The sequence below is a fragment of the Monodon monoceros genome, unplaced genomic scaffold (genome assembly GCF_005190385.1).
Source record: "Monodon monoceros isolate NGI ecotype Baffin Bay Population unplaced genomic scaffold, NGI_Narwhal_1 Super_Scaffold_20, whole genome shotgun sequence".
Lineage (NCBI taxonomy): Eukaryota > Metazoa > Chordata > Mammalia > Artiodactyla > Monodontidae > Monodon > Monodon monoceros.
The window spans coordinates 118,354,095-118,365,279 of record NW_021703777.1 but is presented as its reverse complement, the minus strand read 5'-3'; the positions used below and the strand labels follow the sequence as shown (position 1 = coordinate 118,365,279).

Genomic DNA, 11,185 nt, shown 5'->3' with positions numbered 1-11,185 from the left:
CACAATAACAACCACAGAGCTTATGGGGGAAATGGGATTAGGGGCACAACACTAAAACTTTGTCAGTGACACATTAAAAAGATGACAGGAACCTAATAAAAAAGACAGCAGTCTTGCACATGTTAAATGGTTAAGAAACACATAAATACTACAATAAATACGGCATTTTACCTAGAAAAAGACCTGAAGTTTGTTCGTGGAGGTTGCAGCTACCAGCTATTGAGAAATGGCAACAGAGGGTTCCCAGGATGGAACACCAGATGTGGACAGGTGGGGCTCATCACACACACAGTAAACTGAGGTGACTGGTGGGTGTTGGAGGTGTGTGTACATTTTGTACATTCCTATATGGCTCGGTTCGGTTGGATGCAGGATTCTGCATTCACCTAGTATTTCTTGCAGACAAAATCGCATATAAGGAAACACAAAGTTCTTGTTATACTCAAATTGTGCCCTAGTATCTTAGTCACAGTGAAATAAACTCTCATTTTCCTTACAAGTGTTAACGGCAGGACTGACTGAATCTAAATAATAAAAAAGATTATAATTTAAAGAGTAAAAATACATTAACACCCCAATGAAATGATGCTGCAAAGGTAGCAATAAGTTAGTATTTCTAAGCAGAATACATAACTCAAGTAAATCTGAGCCTCTTTACTCCCACCCTAAGTTCTGTCTCAACACAGTGATAAATTCAAGTGCAATGCAAATTGGGCTCCATAACTTTGAAACACACTGTCACTCCTGAGCAAGCCTTCTCAGTGCCAGGAAGAAGCTGTTATAATACACCGAGACTTTCAGGAAAGTCCTCATTATACATTCTTCTCCCTAATATCCCATACCCCATGGTAGTTACACTAATTTTACTTCCCTCTCTTCTTCATGATTCCTTGTCCCCTCTACCTGCACCCCCCAAAGCCCAACAAACCAAATTCCAGCCTTTACTAGCTCTCTCCTTATCACCCTTTCCTCTTTCCCACCCTTCTTCCAAGAGTAACAATTCCATACCTAGGTATGTAATGTTCCTACAGCTACTGTAACAAATTACCACAAAATCAGTGGCTTAAAACAACACAAATTCATTATTATACAGTTCTGGATTTCAGAAGTCCAAAATGAGCTTAATGGGGCTAAAACTGAGGTGTTAGCTGCATTCTTTCTGGAGGCTCTAGGGAAGAACCTGTTCCCCATCTTTCCCAGCTTCTAGAGGCTACCTATATTCTTTGGCTTCTAGCCCCATATCACTCAGACCTCGGCTTCTGGCATCACATCTTCTTTGACTCTGACACTCCTGCCTTCCTCTTATAAGGACCGTTGTGATTATATTGGGCCACACGGATAACCCAGGAGAATCTGGATTATCTCACGATCCTTAATTTAATCACATCTGTAAAGTCCCTTTTGTCACCTGTGATGGTAACATATTCACAGGTTCCAGGGATGAGGTTGTGTACATCTTTGGGGTGCCATTATTACTCAGCCTACTATACCAGCAGTGATATTCCAAATGCTTAACAACTGAAATGCCACTTAAAGCAGGGGATCTGACTCAGAAAGCTCTTGGGTCCTAAGGCTAGAGTGGGACCTTGGAGATCCTGGCGTGCTGGCTGATGGATTGCAGAGGGCTGGGAGGTCTCAGGGAGTAACTGGGGTGTCTAGGGTGGTGGTGAGGCACTCCAGAGTCGGGATGAGTGATTCTCTCTAAGCAGCACCAAAGACTTTTGACCTTTTCATGACCAGCAGAGGAACACCCTTGTATTTTGGATGACCTGCCCATGTTCTTCCTTCCATGGATCCGTTAGTCTCCAGGCTTCTATAAATTCTCCTCTCTACCCTCATCCACGGTCAGCACACAAATCTTCTGGGATTTTATTGTGTGCTGTACTTGGCCCTTTTACTTGGAATGCCTATTTAAGCCTCATCACACCCTATGATTAGATTCTATACTTACCTTCTTTTTGCAATAACACATCCAGGGTCATATGTACAATTAATTGTTATGGCCTGGATTTGAATTAAAGCACTTTGCTTTAGAAATTGAGCTCTTGAACACTGTGGTTAGTGTCTTCAAGGAGACTCACATCTCTCTAGCAGATAGAGAAAGCATGCACAAAGGTGATGCAGGCAATGTTGAGGTGCCAACTGGCAACCCCAAGTCCATATGTATATCATGGGTTTACACATGAACCCTCCCCTATGGAATTTAATGATTATAGGGAGGACTTCTTGATCTTTGGTAAGAATTTTTATCTACTCTTTAAGACCAAACCTGGATACTCTTGATACCTTTATTTCATGGTAAAAAGATTACAAACAACCTTCAAAGCAAATCAAGTCCAAAGTCCAATTTATCTTAGCCAGATAACATTTCAGAAAAAAGTATGGCTGTAAGCTTGTGATGAAACAGATGAAGAAATAAATGGATAAACAAAATCTATAGTCAAGAGTTTTATTTGTAAGGCCTAGTTGACTAGCTACAATACTACTTCTATGTTTCTGGAATATCGTATTCAGCTTTCTCAAATGAGTGAAGAGTAGCAGGGAGAGGAGAAGCAGCAGAGAGGAGGATGATAAAACCACTTCTGGACTTTGAGCTTTTTATTAACCTCTATCTGTCATAGTTAGAAATGTGTTGTTCATACCCAGAGAAAATAATAAGTAACACCACCCGAAGAGAAGAAGAGTCACTTATGGGTATTTTTGGATTTTGCTGTTTGAAATAAAATTTTGGTTTAGAGAGGAATGAGTATTAGCACTTTTCATTCATTTAACTGATGCATTATATAGAAGAGATAGACATTACAGAGTTTCTTTTTTTTCTTTCTTTTGAATGAAGGTAGAGTGAGATCTTGATTGGGGGATAAGATGATATGTATAAATCAGATTGTTAAGTAAAATGTTAGAAGCTGAGATTAATGTTACTTAAGGATGCTTTGGAGGAGAGTTGGAGCACATTCTACTTTAAACCATTTAACCTGATTAAGAACCTAAAATATTCTTGCTAATTTGGAAAATACCCCTGATATTTAAAACTTCCTAAAAGGTAGCTCTCCTCCTACCTTTATGATGGAATACTGGACGATTTCAGTCAAAAAGCCTAGTTACTACCACAAGAAAAAATCCTGCAAGAAAGCACATGTTGCCACTTTACTCATTATTGAAGTGCCCTTATGACTGTCAGGGAGAACAGGTAAGATGCCAGGGAGGCAAAGAAGGAGACATCAAAGTATTTTGTTTACTTCTTTGAAGTCTTGTAGTACCTTTTATTTACTGTGCACACTTCTTGATTCATGCTGAAAATTGGAATTCACCCATTTCTCTTTTTCCTGTCTAAGATGCAGATGGGGCACATTTCGTTGACTCCATCAATCCCTGCCCCCGCGTATTAGCACATGCACACGTATACCTAGCCAGCGGAAAAGAAAAAAGAGTTACTCACATTCATCCATTTTACAAAGATTTCCAGGCTGCAATGGGAGGGCTTTATCTCTCCCTGAAGGATGAATAAATAGATAGCTTTACTGACAGCCTGTTCACAAACTGAGGTGAAAACTGAGACCAAGGTCTTGCTCTACTAGTACTTACGAGATCCAGACCTGGCAACATGGAGAGAATAGTCATCTGCCTGATGGTCCTCTTCTCAGGGACAGTGGCCCATAAATCAAGCTTCCAAGGGCAAGATCGCCTCTTGATTAGACTGCGTCAACTTATAGATATTGTTGATCAGCTGAAAAACTATGTGAATGACTTGGTAAGGCCATATTTGTCACAACAAAATTTAAATAATATTCTTCAATTACTATAAAAGGAGCTTTTTGACTTATATAAATAACTCAGAACTAATTTTCTTTTGCTCTAGGACCCTGAATTTCTGCCAGCTCCAGAAGATGTAAAGGTAAGACCAGTTGAATTTATTTGTGAAAATAAATTTGACATGTTTTTAAATCCAATTAAGAGAGGCATTAACATGATTATTTAGAAATATACTTAATTTCCATGAATTTTGGTGTTTAATAATTGGTAAAATAGTTATTTCTATTTTGCTCAAATATTCATTGGTTCACCAACAAGCCAACCAATAAAACACTACATACCTTATAAGATATACTTTTATCTCCAAATATCTCTAAGAGTATTCTCAAGTAGTATTGTTGAGATAGAATACAAAACTAGAGAATAAATCTACACTATGATCATTTTCTGAACAATGACCAACTAATTACATTTTAAGAATCCTTGTGCATGAAAGTTCTTGAGCCCTCTTTGTAAACCTATGTACGAAATATAGACACGTACCACAGAAGCAGAATTCACCTTTTAATAACTAGAAAGGAAGAAAGAAAGAGAAAAAAAGAAAGAAAGGGAGGAAAGAAGAAAGGGAGACAGAGAGAGAAAGGAAGGAATAAAAAAAGAAGGGAAGGAAGAAAGAAGGAATACATTATAGCACAGCATGGAAGAATGGTAGTGTGGAAATCAAGGCCATCCTTTAGAATATAATTCCCATGTACCTTGGCCTCAATGAGTCTTGTCTTTGGCCTTCGGTGAGGTCTTTTGAAAGGACGGTTTACAACAAGTCATCCTGTTCTCTTAAGCCATTTAAATCCATTAGGTCCCAGGAAGAAGAGGCCTATCCTAGCATACAGTTCAAGTGTGCTATGTGCTGCTCTTTTCCTTGGTAACTTCGATCTAGTCTTCAGGTTTGGTACCCTGAGGATATAAACACAATTGGGGGAAATGTTTTCAGTGTCACAGACCTTTAACTGCATAAATTAGAATAACTATAAAAGTGTTACCAGTAATTAGGACACTACAAAGGGGAGGCTTATGAGGATACATTGCAAAGAAAACAATTATCGTAAATGACTATGTGTAGAAGTTTAGAAAGTGAATGAGTCACAACTATTGCTTTTCTCTAAAATTCACTCTCTAGCTCTGAACCTAACCACTCTCATTTACTAGGTCCTTTTCGAATAAGCAATACCTAAAATGAAAGTAGCATATTCAGCTCATTGGAAAGACTTTTCCAACAAGTAAGACTATTTCTTAATGCCCTAATTATCAAAACATATCTTTTTTAGCATCTCATGCCTTTTGTCTAACTGCTGTGGTTAGAGTCCTTTGGGGAGATTCTTAGCTCAGTCTCTAACTTTCCAAGTTAGATATCCCACCTTCTAACTTGAGTTGATCCAGTGGGTACTTCCTTTATATCCTTTGTTAAAGAGAGATCTTTTTTATCTTATAATGACAGGATTTTGTCTCAGTGACACTGTATCTATCTGATAATCTGATCAAGCAATGCTGGCTATGATACAAGTGAATAATGGTATTACTAAGATCTTTAAGCTATGCTGGCAGGCAAGCCCAGGAGAGAAGAAAATAGTTCAAGGCCACAGTAGCATTATGTCAAGTTTTTCAGGGCTAGCATCAAAGCAGAGTCTATAAAGAGTTAAAAAGATTAACAAGTTTAATGAAAATAAGTTCATTTAAATGTTGCATATAAATGTTGATATATAGTGATCATCTAAGGTTGCTAATTGGCCTCACCAGGCATCTTTCTTTCTCTTTCTAATCATATAATCAGTAGTCTTCATCTGGTGGTGACTTTGCCCTCTGAGAACATTTGGCATTGTCTGGAAAAATTTCTAGTTGGCACAATTGTGTGTGGGGGGTTTCCACTGGCATCTAGTAGGTAGAGGCCAGGGATGCTACTAAACATTCTAGAATGCACAGGACAGTCCTGACAACCAAGAATTATCCATCTGAAAATGTCAACAGTGCCACTGTTGAGGAACCCTGATATAAACCTAGTTTGTATGCAGGACAAAGGTAATTTTACCCAGTTAGCAAGACTTCGTATGTGAATGGCCAGGGCTTTCTTTGCAAAAAAAAGAAAAAAAGAAAGAAAAGTTAAGTAGGTCAAAAATAAATTGTAAGGAAGCAAATATTTTCAAATATTCAATTGCAAATCAACAAAGCCAAGTGCACCTCCTTGCAAAAGCAGCACTTGACTAGCTAAAAAGAGTGGTTTGTTACTCTTGCTTTTGATTTCCTTACTGCTGCCTCGATTCTGCAGAACTAATGTAGGACGGATAACTCCTCATGTTTCCAGGTGTTAAAGGATGAGGGAAACAAAGCCTTGCCCTCTAAGTCTGCAAGGCACAGCAAAGCAAAACAGTGGCTCTGCTCCCAGATAGTAGTGCTGCACGTGAACTCGGGGTCATCCTGAGTGACAGGGCACCTAAGCTGCCTGAATCGAAGTTAATCTCTCTACTCCTCTTCTCAACACATCTTTAAGGCAGTTTAGCAGAACAGCTCCTTTGCTTCTATTCCTTATTGAGGCTGCCTTTACTGTGCATCTGAAGCCAAATCCAGCAGGTATTTGTCCTGGACCACAGATCGCCAGGGATAGCTCTGCTGCTTGCAGAAAGCACAAAGCAAAATTCCAATGTCTATTGACACAGGTGAACAAGGAAGGGCAGGAGAGAAAGCACAGCCCCATCAATACAGTCACTGGTGTCCAGATGCCATTCAGAGGCTTTCAGAAAGGCTTTCTCAGGTGCCAAATCTTTGCTTGCTTGTGTTGACCACTCTTGGCGATACCTGTCTCAAGGGAGTTCATTTGGTAGGCCCCTATAGTTCTTTGGAACCTAATTTTCTTTCAACATCCACATGTAAATGTTAACTCAGCAAAATGGGTCTCTGTGAGAAATGCTGGTTTCTCAGATCATCACGGATGAAACAGTTAGTGTTTTCAGTTTCAGCTGGAAAATTTACCTCTTTAAATATGAATATTATTTTTTTCCAGTAAGTTAAGCCGGTTGTGGTCAAAAGAAGAGAAAAGAAAAAACTTCAACAAACATGAACATGTGGTTTTCAAGGAAAAAAAAGTGCTATAATTAACATTTATATATAGTTTCTATTAAATAAGCATTTTGGCAAACATATGTAAAGGACACTATCTCGCCCTTATGAGAGGCCAGCTGCTCTGATATAAGGAAACCAGATAAGCTGGTTCTCGGCTTGTGGCCATGTATGCAAAGCAAATCTGATGGGGTTGTGTCTTAAAGATGCATGTTATTAATCAACATTCATAATGGGTAAGCATATAGGTTGGAAAATGCAAAGCAGGCCAGATGCTATTTTCAGCTGATTGTCATGGGAAGACTCAGGTAGTATTGTTGTATATAGGACGGCCCTTGTAGGAACTGAGAAAAATTGAGGCTTCTGTATACATGGCGGTAACTTCCATATACACCGGTGAAATGAAGATATAGCAACTTTAGGGCGGTGGATAGCATCATATACAGACATCTGCTGAAAGAAAAAAGTAACCTGGATACAAGTTCTTAGATCAGCATTAAAATGTTTTCAACAAATCAGTATAAATTTTGTTCTTCCAATCAATTCCATTTCATTTTCAGTTCAACTTCTAACATTTTGACTTATTCACTGGTCACTGGTTATTTGATTAAAGCAAGAGTCAAGTTTTTGATCCTTGATCTGCCCACTTCTCCATGCTCTGAGACATTACTCTTACGTTCTAAGGGACAGTCTTCCTGCCCATTGCGGGGGAGGCATGTCTCAAATTCTGTTCCTTGACTGCTTGATTCAGGCAGATCCCACCCTAATGGACTTGAGAGTGTGAATAGGATTTCAGAAAAGTCACACATGGTCTACAGCAGGTGTACTGAATCTTAGGCGTGGAATGTGCCATCAGAGGTAGGCACCCACTTCCTTTCCCCAAAGGAGGGGCTTTAACTCACTTACTTCATTTGTCCACTCCACAAATATTTGTTGAGCACTCACTAGCAACAAGACACTATGCCAGGCATTGTACAGGATAAGGTGCTGCTCAAGACATGTATGTCATTGTTAGATACTCCTACGTACATTGCAGAGGGAAACAAAAGACAAATGAAACGATTCTTAATCACACTACAGCGTAACTCACCCAAAGCTGCCACCAGTCACAATGTCTCTTAGAGCCTCATAATTCATAAAGTGTGTTCTAAAACCAATCTAACTCTCCCTTATGAAATACCAAGTCCTGCCCAACACCCAGACCTCAAAATGACATTAGGAATAAAGAACTGTGGCAAAGCAAAGCTCCCTCTTCTTGTCTGTGAGACAGGGAAATGTCCTCTCTCCCCTAACGTGGGGAAATTTTATATCACAAGAGTCTGCTCTTTAGCCCAAAGATTAAGTAGGACATGAAATCATTCCTCATTTGTCTGCTAAAATGAATGTGACCCAAGACACTGCAGTAGAAGTAGGAAAAGAGGATTGGGAAGGTCATTTTTACTTTCTGAATAACTTTCATTAACATCTATACAAATTATTTCTCTTTCAGAGACACTGTGAGCGGTCGGCGTTTTCATGTTTTCAGAAGATCCAACTAAAGTCAGCAAATACCGGAGACAATGAAAAGATAATTAATGTATTAACTAAACAGCTGAAGAGGAAACTACCTCCCACAAATGCAGGGAAAAGACAGAAACATAAACTGGTAAGACTGTCATTTGTCATCTAACTTATTTGTACTTATTAACTATATCTATTACATCACGCACGCACACACACACACACACACACACACACACACACACACACAGAGCCAGAGCCTCCAGTGCCTTCCTTCCAGCTACATGTTATGCCTTATCATACAGAGTGTGTTTTGAGAAGCAAAGTCACCACTTCCTAGTCCACAAACTTGAAAGTGTCCAGAAATCCAATTAGAATTTGCTAACAGCCCCTGGTAGCTGGAATAATTAATATAGCTTTCAAGGTGAGGAAGTCATTAGGCAGAGAATCCAAGTGTGACTTAAGAGTTAAAAAATATTCTGCTCTCATTATATGATCACATATAACTTGTATCCTTATTAACAGGAGCTAGATCCCAGTTTTCCTGAAAGAAAAGAGGTAGCCTACAAGACACCAGGATAAATCTCAAACATTGCCTTCCTCTTTTAAAGAATATTATTACTGTCCTGTACAACTGCAGAGTCAGTACTACATTTGAATGGGTAGACCCCATTATTTGGCTGGGGAATTTCAATAATCCCTAGTTTTGTGGTCCTTGAGAACCTCTTGTATATTTCCTCTTACGCCAACTCATGAGCAATGCAGATAATCTCATGAGTAATTCAGGCATTAATCAAAACCAGTGGATAAATACATAAGATAAATTACTAGAAATTTTTCTATCAGTTCTCTCTCCTCTAAGGAATTTCACATGTGATTCAAATGAAATCTTAATTACAATATCAAAATGATTTTTATTTCCTTTGATTGCTTGACCAGGTTGCAATGTGAAAAGTATCCCTCTAAAACTTTCCTCAAAGAAGAAAAGAGTTGAGCATGTCTTTGAAACTCAATATCAAAGACCATAAAATGGTAATATTGGCACTGAACATAGAATTATCCAGTTAAGCACCTTCATTTGATAGATGGGAAGGTGAGACCAAGGATATTAAGTGACTTGTCCCAAGCTCCACGAATATTAAGTGTCAGAATGAGCATTAGAACTTATATCTCTTATCTTTCAGTCAAATATCTCTCACCACAACATCAAACCGGCATTAGAGATGCTAAACAGCAGGCAATGGCCTGGTGTTTGGTATCTAAACAGGAATAAGGGTAAATAATATAAACAAAGAATTTTTTACAAAAAGAAATATAAGTGGGCAATGCACATGTGAAGAATTGTTTAATCTCTTCATAATCAAATAAATGCAAGTTAAGATAGGAAATCCTATTTTTTTCAATTAAAATTTTTAACAATGCACAATAATGGTAAGAATGTTCTATGTGAATAGAGGTAAAAGTTTTATAACGTATATCAAAAGCCTTAACTTTTTTTATCCCTTTAATTTAGTAATTCTACTTTTAGTAATTTATCGAATAAAATAAAGATGTACATGAAAAATTACTCAGAGATGTCCATTGCAGTATTGTATACAACAGTGAAAAGTCAGAAGCAATCTACATGCCCCAAAATAGTAATACTTCAATCCTATATAGGAATACAAAGCAAACATTATGGGATATATTTTTGAAGAATATTTAATATGTAGGAAATGCTTGTGTTATGTTGTGTTAAAACAAAGGCAAATTAATAGCCAGTGTAAATAACACAAATGCAAAGAAAAAATTACTGGGAGGATACATATCAAAACACTGCAGTGGTTATCTCTAATGATGGGATTACAAGTGATTTTTCTCATTGTTATTTTCTGAACAATTTTATGTGCTTCTCAAAGTTTTTCAGTGAACATGATTTATGTCTCTAATTGGAAAACATAAAATTTGAATGAACATTTTATTACATAGGAAAAAAGCTTTAAAGAAGATTATTACTCTTTCATTGATTTCTAGACATGTCCTTCATGTGATTCTTATGAGAAAAAACCACCCAAAGAATTCCTAGAAAGACTAAAATCACTCATCCAAAAGGTATGTAACTTAAATTATATTTGACTTTCATCTTTATCCAGATTGCTTCTTATGTTGAGGTTACTCATGGTATTCTATTTCCACAGATGATTCATCAGCACCTCTCCTAGAACACACGGAATATGAAGGTTCCTAAAGATCTCACTTGAAGCTGGACACTATATTTCATACTCTAACACAGTAGTGAAACTCAGTTCTTGGTATTCCAAATGGAGGAGTACAATATATTAGTGATGGGGGAAAAAAACTCAGATAAGTGTTCAAGGTCAGGATTATTCCTCCAAAATCACTATGCAATACTTCAGTTTGATCCACATGCTCTGTGTTTGGTCAACTTGAAAAAACTTTCTACTCAATTCGAGTCTGATTTCCTGTGTTATAGATTTCTGTGACCTCTAAGGTTTTTACTTTATCTTACTGCCAACTATGCCATTTCTTGGAGAAGCTTAAAAATTTTAACCAAAAATACAGTTTGGGAATTTATTGATTAACCTTGATCTTGGTTATGACAAGAATGAGGTTTCTGATGATCATAACTTAAAAGGTTACATACCTTCACTCAATCTGGAGAATATAGAAGCATAGGGTGAAAATCAAAGTTGAAGTGTTCATTCTTTTAAGGAAATGAAAACTGTTTAAAATCTATATCTGAAGAGGTTTTATTTTATCTCAGAATGTCTAACATATAAATACATGATTTATTTATGTACCAGGGGGATAGCTTTACCAGATG

General features: G+C 37.7%; 1 protein-coding gene across 1 annotated transcript; it reads left to right on the top strand.

The window, feature by feature from the left end:
• The first annotated feature begins 3,540 nt into the window (after positions 1 to 3,540).
• IL21 (interleukin 21) lies at positions 3,541 to 10,730 on the top strand. The gene is made up of 5 exons (XM_029235692.1): positions 3,541 to 3,751; positions 3,860 to 3,895; positions 8,351 to 8,506; positions 10,375 to 10,452; positions 10,539 to 10,730. The coding sequence occupies exons 1-5, from the start codon at positions 3,605 to 3,607 to the stop codon at positions 10,560 to 10,562; spliced, it is 441 nt and encodes a 146-aa protein (XP_029091525.1). The 5' UTR covers positions 3,541 to 3,604; the 3' UTR covers positions 10,563 to 10,730.
• Positions 10,731 to 11,185: the final 455 nt, after the last annotated feature.

Excerpts from the sequence above, each read along its gene's own strand:
- IL21 (XM_029235692.1), top strand. The coding sequence starts at position 3,605 with ATGGAGAGAATAGTCATCTGCCTGATGGTCCTCTTCTCAGGGACAGTG. Across the intron at positions 3,896-8,350 it reads CAGCTCCAGAAGATGTAAAG|AGACACTGTGAGCGGTCGGC; the intron begins GTAAGACCAGTT and ends TTTCTCTTTCAG. Across the intron at positions 10,453-10,538 it reads TAAAATCACTCATCCAAAAG|ATGATTCATCAGCACCTCTC; the intron begins GTATGTAACTTA and ends CTATTTCCACAG.